Raw genomic sequence first — 17,726 nt, 5'->3', positions numbered from 1 at the left:
CCCTTGTTTTACTAATAGTACATCCAAAGTACAAACTTTTATTACAATATAGTATTAAATTTTTATTTTATTATTGTTAATCACTTACTCTACAACTTATAAGTGGAACATTATTATAGATATGTCTAAATAGGAAAACCATAATATACTTACAAGGTTTAGTAATGTCCATGGTCTCAGGCATCCCCTGAGGGGTCCTGGAATTTATTTCCTATGGATAAGGGATTAATTGTGATAAAATATAATATGGTAATGAACCTGCTAAAATAAAATATCCATATTAGATCATTTATTGTCTGAAACTGAATTTCTGTTTAATAACAAGCAAAAGGCATTTTTTACCTCTGCATTCCTCACTGTGTAGATAATGGGGTTTAACATGGGGGTGACAAGAGTATAAAACACTGCTATTGCTTTGTCCATGGGAAAGGTAGCTACCGGTCTCAGATACATAAAAATACAGGGCACAAAAAACAAGATGACAACTGTGATGTGGGAAGCACAGGTAGAGAGGGCCTTCTTCCTCCCTGCAGAGCTGTGAGTCCTCAAGCAGTACAGGATGACTGCGTAGGATATCACCAACATAACAAAGGTGATCAGACAGATCACTCCACCATTGGCGGCAACCAAGAGACCAAGAAGGGAGTTGTCAGTGCAGGCAAGTTGTATCAGGGGGAAGATGTCACACATGAAATGATCCATGATGTTGGGGCCGCAGAACGGGAGCCAGAAAGTGACTAGAATCTGCCCAAAAGAGTGGAGAAAACCCACTGCCCAGCACACCCCCACCAAGAGGCAGCATGTGCGATGGTTCATCATGGTCACATAGTGCAGAGGTCTACAGATGGCCACATAGCGGTCATAGGCCATGACCACAAGGAGGACAATCTCTGAAGCGCCAAAGAAATGTTCAAGGAAAAGTTGCATCATGCAGCCATTGAACGAGCTAGCTTTTGTCTCAGAGAGCAAATCAGCTAGCATTTTGGGGATTATGGAAGAGGAATAGCATGCATCTAAGAAAGATAAGAAAGCCAGGAAAAAGTACATTGGGGAGTTCAGAGTCTGGCTGAAGATGATGGTAACTGCAACGAGTAGGTTTCCTGTAACAGTGACAATGTAGGTGAGGAGTAGCACCAAAAATAGAATTTTCTGAATCTCAGGATTCTGTGTCAGTCCCATTAGAATGAATTCGGTCACATTCATTCTGCTTTCTCTCACTTCAGTGCTGATGCTGAATTTAGAAGTGGTAGATTAACTTGTCCTATAAAAACAAGACACTTAAAGAAAAGGTGATGCGCAACGTCTTTTGAGTTTTCAAGTAAGCCAAAGGCATTTTAAGAATATAAACTATTTTTTCGTGATATTCTGTAAGAGAAGATAGATGGTATTCTTTCTGTTCCACCTGCCTATTTGACAGATCCACCTATTTTTATCACTTCAAGTAAAAATTACTATGTTTCTTATGCAAAGAGATTAAGAATTGGGAGGAGTGAGGATCCAATTATTTTCTGTATTTTACCAAGTGATATTATCTGAAATCTTGGGAAGAGGGAGCCTTTGGATTAGACTGCTTTCAAATGAGATGACAGCAGCCACGTCTCCCACCAATCGCCATGATTTTCTTCACTAACCTTTTCTCACATAGTACAACCAAAAATACCTCTCCAAGCAATGATCTCTTACGAAACAAACTGCATGAATGTAGAGAAGAAAAAATTCTAAACATTAAATTACTACAAAAGGTAAAAGTAACTTCAGTGTGTGTGTGTGTATTTCAAAAGGCATTCAGGACTTAAATTTTGCCTTCAAGAATTAAGGAACCATTTTTAATTTTTTACTTGATAAAAATATGCTCATTTTCTACACTGTTGAAGCTTATGATTGTTTGAAAAATTAGGCATAAGTATATAAAATAATGCATTAGAACATATAGAAGATAAATACAGTAAAACAGTATTATTATGATATGGCTTGTGGTAAAACTAAAAGATGTTTTAATCTTTATTTTTACTTACCTATATTTAATATTTTTGTAACATTATATATTATGTTCATCCTGGAAAAGACAATTTCAAAGAAATTTCAGTGTACTTCTTAATTTCCCAATGGTTCTCTTTCATTGCTTCCCTCTTTTTCATAGTCTCAGAAATATTACTAGTTCTGAGAAGTTTAAAACATGAGGAAATTATGTCTACTTCCCTTAAAAGTATGTGAAAATTTGGGTGAGTTAAAAAATTCTATACAGTGGTTATCCAGTATTACTATATGCAATAACTGAAATAATATTACTTCACTGTTTCATATGTACTAGTACTGTACAAAGCACTTTATTCAAAATATTTTATTTATCACCTTTTTAAAATAGTCACATGTGGCAGAAAGTTTAATGCTTCTGTTCTATAGGTAGGAAAATTGAGACATGGAGAAGTTAAACCTTGTAATCCAGAACATAGTAAAGAGCAGATCTGAAAGTATATAATTCAAGCCTGTCATCGGACTTGGCTCCACAGTACCACCCATTTAGCAACTTACCTAAAGAGCGTTATCCTTCTGTAGCACTGCCCTTCAACAAAAGCTCTAAGGAGACTGCTTCTCATCCTAATGCACGGAGGTATAAAAAATGTATTTAAAATACGCTTGGGGATTTAACCCACGTCGACTTCTCAGATTCTTTGAGAATTTCTCATTTCTACTCTCAGGAGAACTTTAAATTACCAGCTTGTCAGTTTTACTAAGTATTCATTTATTTATTTATTTTGCCAATAACATAGTGCTAATTTGCCCTCAATTCACAGTCAAAAGAACACATACACTGATTGTGCTTTACTTTAAGTCACTTTCACAATGCCCATATAATCACATTATTTCCAACTTACAGCTAGAAAAGCTAAGGCTTAGTATGGTTTCTTTCTCTTACACAGGATGCTGTAACTCGGGAGTCATAGGTCCTCCATCTGATTCTCACTAATTTATTTGTACTATGCCATCTGCCTCATTTAAGACCTCTCCAAAAATCCCTGGAAATTGTTGCAACATATTTTATTATGTATGCACGTATATTTGTGTGTGGTGGGGAGGAGGTTACTAAGGACTGAACCCAGGGGTATTCTACCTCCAAGCTGCATCCCTAGCCTTATTTTATTTTTATTTTGGAACAAGGTATCAGTAGATTGATGGAAACCTCACTACTTTTTGAGGCTGTCCTCAAACCTGTAATCATCCTGCCTCAGGCTCCTAAGTACTGTGTTTGCAAGCACGGGTCTTCATGCCTCATCTTCAAGACGAAGCTCCGTGCTTAATCTTAAAATAATACTCCTAGATTTCATATTATATTATAAAGAGTGTTCTAAGAATTCAAGTATACAGAGATCAGAATTTTATTTATGAATAAGTTAGCAAATGATACACCATTGGACACTGAGGCTTAAATGGGTTTTTTTATACTATCTAATTCATGATTCTAATTTTCCATTCAAAGAAACTGAGAATATTCCCAAATTGGACATCAAGAACCTTGAATCTGGTGTCTTGGCACCCATGACTGATGCCCCCTAACACTCAGTACACTAAGTGGCTTAGACAACAGAAATTTATATTCCCACAGTTCTGGAGACTGGAAGCAAACAGTGAAAGTGCTTGCACAACTGGCTACTGGTGAGGGGTCACCTCCTGGCCTGTAGATGGGCCATCTTCTTGCTGTGTGTCATATGCTTCCTCTGTGTGCATGGAGTGAGTGCAGTGATTCCTTTTACTATAAGGACACCGGTCCTAACTGATTACATTCCCACCCTTATGACTCCATTTCATCCTCATTCCCTTCTAATGACCCAGTCTTCAAATAAGTCTCATTGGAAGTTAGGGTTTTCATAAGAATATGAAGGGGGCAAAACACAGAACAGGACAATCAATATACCATCCAGATATCGTAGAACATCAGACACATTATAACCAATTATTATCAGCAAAGTTTTCTTTGGACTTTACAATTCAGAATAAATTCTAGCACTGCTATTGTGGCATTCATACTTGATCTTCAGTGTTTACGTTTTACAGTGTTGCCTATAAACAGTCCAAGATTCTGTAATCCCAATTAAAATCATGCATGATTGGAGGAGAGGATTTCAATTAAAATTTCATACTTTCATTCTTCACCATCAAAACATTAGCACTAAAATAATTTACAGCAATGATATTCATATGCTCACCAACGTATTTTTAAATTCTTGACAAAAAGGCATGCCCTTCGGACTTTCAGAGTGGACATAGTTAGGATGAGAGAATTATACATGATTAATTATGAACCCCAAAATAGTTGATTTTTAAATTTTTTCTAGAATCTTAACACTATTTAACATAGACTACTATTGAGTTGAAGTTTCAATTCAATCAGTTAAATAGAATCATTTCTAAATATTTTTTTGCACTACTGAATGTGGAACTCAGGGGCATTCTACCTCCGAGATACACCCCCAGCCTGGTTTTTTATTCTTTATTTTGAAAGAGAAATAAAGAATACTTTTATTCTTTATTTCTCACTGAGTTGCAAAGGGCCTCACTAAGAAACCGAGTCTGACCGTGAACCCCAATCCTCCTGTCCCAGTGTGCACCACCACACCTGGCTTATAATATTTTTTATTAAGTAAGTCAAAACAACCTTTATAATGACCAAAGGAAAAACTACTTTTGTTGTTAAAGCTTAGTCCTATGGAATTTAGAAACTCAAACATATTAGAAAAAACATATGTCCTTCCTTTTCTGTGCTTGGCTGTTCTCACTTAACATAATGTTCCCCAGGTCTTTCCATTTTATTGCTAATGACATGATTTTGTTCTTCTTTATTGCTAAGTAGAATTCCATTGTGTGTATTTCCCATAATATTACAATCCATTCATCATTGATGGAAACCTAGGTTGGTTCCATATTTTGGCTATTACAAATTGTGCTGCTATGAACATAGGTATGCATATGTTACTGTAGTTCTCTGATTTCAACCTCTTTGAAAGATACCCAGGAGTGGTATAGCAGGATCATATTGTGGATCTATTCCCAATTTTCTAAGGAATCTCCACACTGATCTCCATAGTGGCTGAACTAGTTTGCACTCCCACCAATAGTGTAAAAGTGTTCCTCTTTCCCCACATCCTCACCAGCATTTGTTGTTACTTGATTTCTTTATGCTTGCCACTCTGATTGACTCCAGATAATGGAGGTAAAACCTCAGCAAAGCTAGAATGGAAGGATAGGAGAGGAAGAAGGCTGAGGTTGATTAATGGAGAAGCTATATCCAAATTCATGTAAAAGTATGAATATAGCATGGTTAACCTGGGCACCGATTGTTGAAAGGAGAAGAAGGGGAAGGGAGGGGCACCAAGCACAGTCTGAATGTATGCCATTTTCAATATGTTCCACATTAAAAAAAAATAAAAACATAATAAAATGCCACTTAGAAACAAAAATAAAAGAAACTCAAACAAACACCAAGTTTCCATTCAAATGCAAGGGGTCTTTCTCCTTCCTCATCTACAGCCACTATTTCAATCTAGAACTCTAGTCAGCTCTGAATATAACTTACATTGTAATTCACTAAAGTACAGATTTGTATTACAATCCTGACACTAAGAAATAAGATATTCTTTGAAAATAAAGAAACTCCCTGCCCTCTGTCCCTAGTTTGAAATTTTAAAACTTGAGATTGTCATTTTATTTCCTTAAGTCCTCAAAACATCATTAAGGTTTTTAAAAAATTGCATTGCTTTTTAGTCTTCATATTTGCCTCAAGGATCAACACACTACTACCAATAACAATGAACTCCTAGTCATTATAGTTGTACCATATGTTAAAACACTATTTTATTTTTTATTTTATTGTATTGTTCCAGGGATGGGACCTGGAATAGTCTACCTCCAAAATACATGACTAGTCCTATTTGCTATTCTTTATTTTTAAACAGGTTCTCATTAAGTTGCAGAGAGCCTAATTAAGTAGCCAAAGCTGGCCATAGATCTGTGATCCTCCTGTCTCAGTCTCCCAAGTACTGGAATTACAAGTGTTTGCCACCACCATGACTGGATTAAAACACTATTTTAAAACCTAACTGATCATCTCCACCTTAATTTTCTTTTTAAAATCCAGACATCTGCCAGGCATGGTGGCATAAGCTTGTAATCCCCGCACTTGGGAGGCGGAGACAGGAGGATTGTGCAGGTTCAAAGCCAGCCGCGCTGGCTGAAGAGACCCTGTTTCCAAATAAAAAAGTATAAAATAGGTCTGGGAGTGTAACCCAGAGGTAGAAGTGTTTCTAGGAACCCCAGTATCACCCCCAAAAAAATTTCAGACATCTTTATTTTCAAGAATCTGTGGCTTTCACCAGCATTGATTCCAAAATTAATTAACAATAAACTGCAGAAGACACTCTACCAAGGACAAGAAGAAAAGGATTTACTGAAAGTTATTCAATGACTTACTTAATCTTCGATAAAACTGAATAATCAAGTTGAAAGCTAACTTTCAAGAACAATTCATGAAGAACTTGCCATTTCCTTTCCTATAATGAGAAAACTACCTAGAAGACCAGAAAACTATCTTTGCTTTTGCCAGTTCCAAAGACATACAACACATCCTTTAAAAAACACAAACTTAGCCGGGTGTGGTGGCGCACACTTTTAATCCCAGCATTCGGGAGTCTGAGACCGGAGGATCGCGGTTCAAGGACAGCCTCAGCTACTTAGTGAGGCCCTCTGCAACTCAGTGAGACCCGGTTTCAAAATAAAGAATAAAAAATAGGGCAGGGGGTGTAGCTCGGAGGTCAAATGCCCCTGGGTTGCATCCTCAGACCCACACACACACACACAAAAAAAAAAAAACACAAGACTTCACTTTACTCCTTAATAGCTGCAAAGATCCTTATCTACACTATGGAAAAAGAAAAAGAAATAAAACATAAGGCATTGTAAAGAAGTTATAAAAATAAATGGAAGTAAAGAACATGAGGCTCAGTGAGATTGGCCAGGCTCAGAAAGTGAAGAATGGTATGTTTTCTCTGATATGTAGAAGTTAGAAATTAGGAAACAAGGCGGGACTCTGGGCCTGAGCCGAACTGCGCGTAGCACGCCAGACCCCTGGAGAAACCGGGCCCAGTAAGACGCTGGGTTCTGGGCAGGGGTCGAGCGCGGGGCACGCCAGATGGGGCCCGGGTCGCGGGACTCTGGGCCCCAGGCCGAACTGCGAGTAGCACGCCAGACCCCTGGAGAAACCAGGCCCAGTAAGACACTGGGTTCTGGGCAGGGGTCGCGCGGGGCACGCCAGATGGGGCCCGGGTCGCAGGACTCTGGGCCCCGACCGAACTGCGAGTAGCACGCCAGACCCCTGGAGAAACCGGGCCCAGAACAGAAAAAGATAAAGAAAAATATCGGAGAGGAGGTAAGAAAGCCGTTATGGATGCCAGGACACTGGAGATGCAGACAAAACTTATCTAAATGCACTGGAACTTATGGAAAAATTCGCCGTGAAAGAGGACTGCTATTTCTCTATATTGTTAAGAATCTCAGACATCACCTGTAAGGAGAGAGTTTAGCGGAGACCAAGGAGAAATGCGGTGATGAAAGAGTTCTCCACGATGGTGGTGGAGACTTGTATTCAGGAGAAGCAGAAACCGGATCTTACCAACTTTATTTTTTGGAGAAATTACACCAAATATTGAATGCTACCATCACGCATGCTTAGGAACACTGGACAACATTCAGAGTGGAAAAGAGCCTGGGAAGAATTTGAAACGGTGGAGGCAGTGGCAATGCCAGTGGCCAATACTCAGGGGAGGCAGAGATCTGATACATTACACCTGGAACCTTTGAAATAATAACCACAGAGACAGTGATCGGAACCTGCTGAGGGGTTAGGCGGGCGCCGGGGCCAGTGGCCGACATCGGAGCTTGCTGTGAGGCAAGACCACTACTGAGGCCTCTGTGGCCAGGATTGGAACCTGCCGAGGGTGGTGCTGAGGCTTCCGAGGCCGGGATCGGAGCCTACCTTGAGGCAAGGCAGGTACTGGGGCCTCCGAGGCCAGGATAAGAGCCTGCCGAGGGGTTAGGCCGGTGCTGGGGCCAGCGTGGCCGGCATCGGAGCCTGCCATGAGGCAAGGCTGGTGCTGGGGCCTCCGAGGCCGGGATAAGAGCCTGCCTCAAGGCCGGTGCTCGGGCCAGCGAGGCCGGCATCGGAGCCTGCCATGAGGCAAGGCCAGTACTGGGGCCTCCGAGGCCAGGATAAGAGCCTGCTGAGGGGTTAGGCCGGTGCTGGGACCTCCGAAGCCGGCATCAGCCTGCCTTGAGGCAAGGCCGGTACTGGGGCATCCGAGGCCGGGATAAGAGCCTGCCGAGGGGTTAGGCCAGTGCTGGGGCCAGCGAGGCCGGTATCGGAGCCTGCCGTGAGACATGGCCGGTGCTGGGGCCCCGAGGCCAGGATAAGAGCCTGCCGAGGGGTTAGGCCGGTGCTGGGGCCAGCGAGGCCGGCATCGGAGCCTGCCGTGAGGTATGACCAGTGCTGGGGCCTCCAAGGCCGGGATCAGAGCCTGCCAAGGGGTTAGGCCAGTGCTGGGGCCAGCGAGGCCGGCATCGGAGCCTGCCGTGAGGCATGACCAGTGCTGGGGCCTCCGAGGCCAGGATCAGAGCCTGCCAAGGGGTTAAGCCGGTGCTGGGGCCAGTGAGGCCGGCATCGGAGCCTGCCTTGATGCAAGGCCGGTACTGGGGCCTCGAGGCCAGGATAAGAGCCTGCCAAGGGGTTAGGCTGGTTCTGGGGCCAGTGAGGCCAGCATCGGAGCCTGCCTTGAGGCAAGGCCGGTACTGGGGCTTCCAAGGCCAGGATAAGAGCCTGCCGAGGGGTTAGGCCGGTGCTGGGGCCAACGAGGCTGGCATCGGAGCCTGCCGTGAAGCAAGGACGGTACTGGGGCCTCCTAGGCCAGGATAAGAGCCTGCTGAGGGGTTAGACCGGTGCTGGAGCCAGTGAGGCCAGCGTCGCAGCCTGCCATGAGGCATGGCTGGTGCTGGGACTTCCGAGGCCAGTATCAGAGCCGGCCGAGGGGTTAGGCTGATGCTGGGGCCAGCGAGGCCAGCACTGGAGCCTGCCATGAGGCAAGGCCGGTACTGGGGCCTCCAAGGCTGGGATTGGAGCCTGCCGAGGGGTGAGGCCGATGATGGGGCCAGCGAGGCCGGCATTGGAGCCTGCCGTGAGGCAAGGCCGGTGCTAAGGCCTCCGAGGCCGGGATTGGAGCCTGCTTTGAGGCAAGGCCGGTACTGGGGCCTCCGAGGCCAGGATAAGAGTCTGCCGAGTGGTTAGGCCAGTGCTGGGGCCAGCATGGCCGGCATCGTAGCCTGCCACGAGGCAAGGCCGATACTGGGGCCTCCGAGGCCAGGATAAGAGCCTGCTGAGGGGTTAGGCCGGTGCTGGAGCCAGTGAGGCCGGCATCGCAGCCTGCCGTGAGGCATGGCCGGTGCTGGGACCTCCGAGGCCAGTATCGGAGCCAGCCGAGGGGTTAGGCCGGTGCTGGGGCCAGCGAGGCCGGCACTGGAGCCTGCCATGAGGCAAGGCCGGTACTGGGGCCTCCGAGGTCGGCACTGGAGCCTGCCATGAGGCAAGGCCGGTGCTGAGGTCTCCGAGGCCGGGATTGGAGCCTGCCTTGAGGCAAGGCCGGTACTGGGGTCTCCGAGGCCAGGATAAGAGCCTGCCGAGGGGTTAGGCCGGTGCTGGGGCCAGTGAGGCCTGCATCGAAGCCTGGCGTGAGGCAAGTTCACTCCTGCGGCCTCCAAGGCCTGGACCAAAGCCAGCTTAGCGGTTAGACCGGTGCAGTGTCCAGCGAGACCAGAACTGGGGCCTCCCATGAGGCAAGGCCGCTGCTTGAGCCAGCGAGGTCTGGATCAGTCCACTGAGTAGCCAGGCCACTACTGGGACCATCAAGAGTGGGATCGGTACTTGCAACGCAGCATGCACAGAGAAATATCGCAGAAAATATAAATCAGACGCTTCTCTTAATCAGCAATAACTAGGAGGAAAAGGGCAACAGGAAGAGGTTGAGCTATAGAAAGGGCCCTATAGTGAAGCAACTAATGTGACCAATCAGAGGGTATGTAATACTGGAGGACGGAGCCTCTTTAAAACACAGGAGGTACATGAACAAATGTATCAAAGTAAATCACCAAAGAAGCGTGGGATGGAGGAAGGGGGAGGAGGAGGGGGAGGGAATGGGATGGGGGCTGGAGGAGGGCTAATTGGATGATGTGTGCTTGTATATCCTCTCAAGTCTTGTACTCCAATATGATTGATATATGACTACAATGCACCAATTTAAAAAATAAATTAATAAAAAAATAAAATAAAAAAAAGAAATTAGGAAACAAAAGAGACTTTAGATATTCAAGGAGAGAATCCAGTAAAATAGTAGAAAGAGATTAAGAAACAGGGTGAAGAGGATAAGATCTGATGATGGACACAGTTCAAATAATGCCATGTACATAAATCAAATTATCAACATTAATCTCAAGAACTATACAAGGAGGAAGTGGGGTGAAATCTGGAGGAAACAGCCCAAGTGCTGTGTGCGTGTATGTTTCTACCACTCTGGACCTCATTATGATATACAATGGCAATGCACCAATAAAAGCCTATTTTAAAAAATTATAAAAGTGATTTAATTCACAATATTGTTTTATTTTAACATATCAGGTTGTATTACAACAATATCAAGTAAGAAACCACTTTAAACTCAGTAGCTTAAAACTTGATGTTCCTATTATGGTTGTCTTCACTGTGACTAAGCCAGCGAAGGCGCAAGGGACAGTGAGGAAAATGCTGCTGAGGCTGCAGGAGAGATGAGCCTGCTCACCTGGGGGAACGCTGGGTCATGTTTTTACTGTTGCCTGCAGAAGTGTGGAAAACAGAAAATAGACCCGACAAACTGGATCGTCTAAGGAGGTTCTTCAGGAGAGGGTTGAAGGCGTCTGCAGCTTCTAACTGCCTCTAGTAAAACTCAGAAAAAAGTGAGGCATGCTAAAGAAAAAAATTACAAAATATTAAGGAACCATGATTTCTTTTATTTAAAAATAATAAATATTCTTATTTGTGGCTTCCCCAAATAATAAACCGTGATTAAAATTAAGAAACACATTGATTCCTGAAGATATCAAATTCAGAGATCTGTGAGAATAGATGCTGTAAGATGAAAACAAAGGTATAACTGTAAAACCCTTTGTTAAAAATCACAGAATAGGTGATCTTGGTAGAACACACCTGTAATCCTAGTACTTGGAAGGCTGAGACAGGAAGATCACAGGTTCAAGGCCAGCCTCAGTAACTTGGTGAGACCATCAGCAACTTAGCAAAACCTTGTTCAAAATTAAAACTAGAAAAAGTGCTGGAAATTTATCTCAAAGGTAGAATGCCCCTGGGAACAAGTCCTAGTACAAAATATTACAGAAATATTTAAGATGGTCTTTGCAAACAACTTTAAGACTTTAAGGTTATTCGGGGCATGTATGACAGATTCTTGCTATAAATAAAACTTGCAAGAATCTTTGAGATGTTATTTTACAACCTCCAGATAAAATCCTATTAAAAGAAAAATATATCTCAATAATATTTGTGCATGTCTTTTATCTAATTGAACAATAATATATTATTTGTAGAAGATAATATTTGTAGAAATAAAAATATTTGTAGGAAATTCACAAAAATGTACAAATTTATGTCAGCTTAGACAAAAAAGAATTAAAATGAAATACAAGCAGGACTTTGGACCTCCAAATTTCTATGATTAGAAGCAGGCTGAGAAAACTATTAACCTACAAACACATCCTATGGCTTATGGGGAGTGATGGAGAGCTAGAAGTCAGACTCAAAAGTCCATTAGCCGAAAAACAAGTCAATGAAAACCACTTCTAGAAGGAGGACTGGCAATAATCAAGTACTAAAACAAATATACCTACAAGGGTTTCAAACCTACCATTAAACAGTCCCTATAATATACACTCTGTTTTTTCTCCTTTTGGAACCTAAGTATCTGTAGGAGCTACTCCATGTCTCTTACACTGTTGTACAGCAGTGATGAGGGAAATGAAGTGGAAGTTAACTTGTCTTCAGGTTCACAAGTCTTCAGCTTTACCGGAATGATACTCTAGGGATTGTATGCAAGGCATCGCATTGCAGGAGCCTCATCCATATCTAGAATTGACTTAGATGTTAAGTGAGATTAGTGAAGCACAGAAAGAGAAGGGACATATGTTTTCTCTAATATGTTCAAGCTAGGGAGTAGTGGTAATACCAGAGGGATTCCCAGATGATGGAGGGGAAATCTCAGCAAAGCTTGAACAGAAGGATAGGAGAGGAAGAAAGCTGAGGTTGTTCAATGGAGGAGCTACATATGAATATGTGTAATAGCATAAATACAGCATAATTAACCTGGACACTCTCTATTGGGGGGGAGGGAAAGGGAGGGGGAAGGGCATGAAGCACAGTGTAAATGTACACCACTGTCAATATGTTCCACTTATAAAAAATAAAAACTAAATTAAAAAAAAAGAATTGACTTAGATGATAAAATCCTAGACCTTGAATCTGAGCCTGCTGTCATAAGTAGATGAGGGCTGGACACTATCCTTATGAGAGGGCGTGTGTTACCGTGACCAGAGTTCAGACAGTGGCCGACTGTTCTTGCACAGTGTTATGTCCCGTTGTGCTCTTTTAGCACATTGTTATTTCCTCATCCAGAGGCATCATCTATAAGATTGGGTACTGGGGGAACTTAATGACTGCCATACGATGGCAGAAATGACTCCATAGAACTTCTAAGGTTAGGTCAGAAAAAACAATATAGCCTTTGCTTGGCTCACTCTCTTGGCACACATGCATTTTAGAGCTTTGAGCCACCATATAAAAAGTTCCAAGCCGGGTGTGGTGGCGCACGCTTGTAATCCCAGAATTCGGGAGGCTGAGACCTGGAGGATCACAGTTCGCAGACAGCCTCAGCTACTTAGTGAGGCCCTCTGCAACTCAGTGAGACCCGGTTTAAAAATAAAGAATAAAAAAATAGGGCAGGGGGTGTAGCTCGGAGGTCAAATGCCCCTGGGTTCCATCCCCAGACCCGCAAAGAATTAAAATTAAAATAAAATAAATAAAAAAATAAAAAGTTCCAGCACCCTAGAAATTAACATTCTCTTTTCCATGCTTGAGAGAGCATATAGAAATAGAACATAGAAATAAGGCAAGATACCCAAAGAGTAACAGGTGCTTTAAGCCTCATTGTTCAAGACATATCATACACGTGAGTGAAGGAACTTTTAAATGACTCTATCTCTAGCCAGTTTCTGATCAAACCTCAGGAGATAGCTTGGGCCAGGAGTATCCAGCTGAGCTGATCACAGATTTGTGACACATAGAAACAACCTGATATAATAATAAGTTGATTGCTGATGTAGGCCACTAAATGTTGGGGTGGTTAGTTACACGACAACAGTATGTAAAACTGTACAGCAGTTTAAGGACTATGGTATTGACTCACAAATAGACTAATTGAACAAAATAGAAAACTAGGAATAGAATAATTGATATATAGATTTGTCTGTATGAATATAGTAGAATGTTAGAGTAGTGGGAAATTGAACTTTTAAAATAAATGTGCTGGTAATATTTAGGCATTTTCATGTTAAGAAAGCAAAGATGTTTTCATCTCACAATGGATTGGGGAATTCAAACTCTACATGGATTATTAAACAAGTAAATTTGGAGAATGAAACTTTTAGAGAAAGTTAACTCTATATAACATCAGGACAGGGAAGGACTTTGAGTAGCAAGTGTAGAAGACTTTCTTCCTGAGTCCAGCTGCCTCATCTCTGTACCAGGTCTTGGGTCCTTGACTCCAACTTTGTTTGCAGCAGTAACTAGATTCCAGATTCTTTAATTCTAATAATTACAAAGTTTCTCATCTCTTTATCAGATTTCTTTAACATTAAAACATCTAAAGTACATTTTTACCAAAAAAAAAAAACTAATGAAATGACATGGCTGGCTTTTACTAAATATGTGTTGAATAAGCGGAGCCATTAATGTTGCTAAGTACATCAAAAAATTCAATTATGAATTGAGAAAAAGGTTACAATATAAATACCAATTTTTCACTTTAGTATATAAAGGTTGTGGGCTGACTTTTCAACAAGGTAATATGTAATGCTAAAAGTTTTCTTTAAATGGACTTTATAATACAGTATTAGATCTCAAAATGTACTACAGAGCGATAACAGAGAAAATATCACTGATTTATCACTTAAGTGAGCAAGAAAATGCGGTTTTTAGAGGTTTAGAAAAGCATTCATAGCCGGGCGTGGTAGCACACGCTTGTAATCCCTGCGCCTGAGAGGCTGAGACAGGAAAGTAGCACAGGTTCGAAGCCACCCTCAGCTACTTAGTGAAGCTCTCAGCAACTTAGTGAGACCCTGTTTCCAAATAAAAAATATAAAGTAGGTCTGGGAGTATAGTCCAGAGGTAGAAAAGTCCCTGGGTTCCACTCCCAGTGCCACAAAAAAAAAGCATTCATTATGTGAAATATAACAATCTCTTCCCAAAATGTTTATCATTCTTTGTGTTAAAATTAAATAAGTGCACCAAAAGAGTTTAGTCAGCAAGTCTGGCAGCTCCACTGTGACACAAGATATTTTAATATATGTTTTAACCTAATCTAGATATACAGAGTGGTGTTCAACAATATTTCTGTCTAAAAGTTAGAATTTACATCAACTATTTGCTACTTGAACATATTAACTACATCACAGTATAAAGCTAATTAAGTTAATTTCTTATGATTTTACTCTGAGCCATGACCATGTATTATAAAACTTTAATCAATCCATTTGACCAAGACATGTATTATTATTGTTAGAGTAACAGTTTGTTAACAACTTTAATATTAATTTTAATATCACTCTATTGGACTAAAAATAACAAATTCAATTGGGTCACATTTTATGTGTAGGAAGGTATTCTAATCCATAAACAAAAAATGAATTTTCGATATTCTCACCATAAAAGAAATAAGTTGGTGAGATAGTTGATGCTAATTAGCTTGCCTAAACTTTATAATATGTACATAGATCAAAACATCATATCACACCCCATAAATGTAAAGAATCATTTTCCAATTAAAGTACATATAAAATTCAAAAAACATAAAATAACTATAAATAGAACAAAAAATGCTTTTTCTACCAAATAATCTTAATGCAATTACACATATAAGGTATTAAACCTATGTAATACTCTTGGTCTCTAAAGGGTATAACATATCCCACTTAAAGATTAGTTTACAAGACTATTTCAGAATAAATAAGCTAAATAGGAAAAGTAATGATAATAAAATTGTCATTTTTGAAAGTGAAAGCACTCCTGTTTCTGTTAAAAAAATGAATTCCATGTTCTTCCTTAGGGATGCAGCCCTCTCCCAGCTATAGCCACTTTTCTGTTCCAAAGTTTCTTCATGGCATTTTTCATTTCTGCATTCCTCAGGGTATAGATTAGGGGGTTTAGCATGGGAGTGATGAAAGTTAAAACCACAGTCATGGATTTGTCAATGGGAAATGTGGAATTGGGCCTGGCATACAGAAAAATACAGGGGATAAAAAATAAAATGACCACAGTGATGTGGGATGCACAGGTGTAGAAGGCTTTGCGTTTCCCTTCCAACCCACGAGACTTAAGGGAATGTAAGATGACCCCATAAGAAACTAGGAGAATTAGGAAGGTGACAGTGCAAATTGCCCCTCCATTAGCTATCATGGAAAGCCCAATGAGGTAGGTATTGGTGCAAGTAAGGCTCAGTAAGGGATACATATCACACACAAAGTTGTCTATGACATTGGGGCCACAGAAAGGCAGACGGTAAATAAAGAGAAACTGAACTAATGAGTGAAGAAAGCCTCCAATCCAGGCCCCCAACAGCATGAGAACACACACCCGCCGATTCATGATGGTCAGGTAATGCAGAGGTTTACAAATGGCCACGTATCGATCATAGGCCATCACCACCAGAAGAATGACCTCAGCGCCAGCGAATAAATGGTCTATGAACACTTGAGTCATACAAGCCTGGAAGGAAATGGTCTTTTTCTCATAAAGCAGGTCTACAATCATTTTGGGAGCGATAGAAGTAGAATAGACAGTGTCTATAAATGATAAATAAGCCAGAAAAAAGTACATGGGGGAGCCCAGGGACTGGCTGGACATGATGGTCACTATGATGAGCAGGTTACCCATTACCGTCACAATGTAGATGAGTAAGAATGCTACAAAGAGGACTTTCTGTCCTTTGGGATTCTGGGTGAGACCCAGGAGGATAAACTCGGTCACATTGTTTTTATTTCCCATGTGTTGTTCTGCAGCTATTGTAGCAGAGCCTGCAAACAAAAGAACCAACAATGAATTTGAGATAAGCCAAACTCTATGTCAAAAAACAGAAGTTATATGCTGGGCGTGGTGGCGCACGCTTGTAATCCTCGTGCTTGGGAGGTAGAGACAGGAGGGATCGTGCAGGTTCGAAGCCAGCCTCCCTGTTTCCAAGTAAAAATATAAAAATAGGTCTGGGAGTATAGCCTGGAGGTAGAAAGGCTTCCAGGAACCCCAGTACCACACACACACAAAAAAAAAACAGAAGTTATATAGGTATGCTATTTGCAGTTATTTACAGGCCACAATGGGACCAATTATTTCATACAGTTAAGATGCACTAAAATAGAAGTTTATTAAAAAAAATGGTGCCTTTCTCAATAGTATTTCCTCCACATGGCCTCACACAAATGGCCTCATTAGGAAATGAGTATTTGGCATTTCCTTCCATGATTACCATATTAATTTTCGAAAGCTTTTTGCTTCACCCTCTACAATAAAACTTCAAGATTCTGTGTGTGTGTGTGTGTGTGTGTGTGTGTGTGTGTGTGTGTGTGTTACTGGGTCTGGAATCCAGGGGCTTTTCTACCTCTGGGCTATACTCCCAGACCTGAAACAGGGTCTCACTAAGTTGCTGAGAGCCTCACTAAGTAGCTGAGGCTGGCTTTGAACCTGTGTGATCCTCCTGTCTCAGCCTCCCAAGCGCGGGGATTACAAGTGTGCGCCACCATGCCTCACTAAGACTTCAAGATTCTGAGTGGTAGATATAAGTGAGGGCATTTTTTTCTGAACGAGGATATACTGAATTGAATATGAAGAAAGCCACTTTATCCAGAATATTTGCATTTTTAACATTATCTATTTTCTTATTCCTTAAGGAGGAATTCCTATTTGGCCCTCTAAAATCTACCATGAAAACAAACTCAAAGGTAATGATCTTACTCACATACTTAAAATAATACCTATTACATAGAGCATAATTATAAGTCAATGTTGAGATATTTGCTTATCTAATACTTTTCTGTGAACCTGGGAATCTAGGAATAACTCACAGTAAATGAAGAACCAGGCACACTAACTTTGTTTGATTAAGCAGGATTACAGAGCTCATCAGAGATGGACTAAGCAAAGATAAATTTATTAAATGATTCAAGCCATGAAAATCCACATATAGTATATAAGGTATTTTTAAGGATTAAATGGGATTGTGCAAGTAAAGATCACAGAAAATCATCCGGTAAATAAAAATAAATTCAAAATATTATTTACTATTATTTATTTCCCCAGATTACTTTAATTAAAGTCCTGCCTT

The 17,726-nt window shown here is 41.3% G+C and overlaps 2 protein-coding genes across 2 annotated transcripts in view; both read right to left on the bottom strand.

The window, feature by feature from the left end:
* LOC308259717 (uncharacterized protein) overlaps window positions 1–16,396 on the bottom strand; it is a gene marked incomplete at both ends in the record, with an annotated part of 51,779 nt that extends 35,383 nt beyond the window's left edge. Inside the window, one exon of the mRNA XM_080690937.1 lies at window positions 15,465–16,396. Coding sequence (XP_080547063.1) covers window positions 15,465–16,396 — 932 coding nt within the window. The remainder of the gene's footprint in view (window positions 1–15,464) is intronic.
* LOC308265854 (olfactory receptor 4C46-like) lies at window positions 286–1,209 on the bottom strand (the record flags this gene model as incomplete). Its single annotated transcript, XM_080699799.1, has 1 exon — window positions 286–1,209. The coding sequence occupies exon 1, from the start codon at window positions 1,201–1,203 to the stop codon at window positions 286–288; it is 918 nt and encodes a 305-aa protein (XP_080555925.1). The 5' UTR covers window positions 1,204–1,209.
* Window positions 16,397–17,726: the final 1,330 nt, after the last annotated feature.

The sequence above is a fragment of the Muscardinus avellanarius genome (genome assembly GCF_963383645.1).
Source record: "Muscardinus avellanarius genome assembly, chromosome: 1".
NCBI lineage: Eukaryota > Metazoa > Chordata > Mammalia > Rodentia > Gliridae > Muscardinus > Muscardinus avellanarius.
Note: the sequence above shows the minus strand (reverse complement) of the source record. Positions and strands in the feature narration are given on the sequence as shown.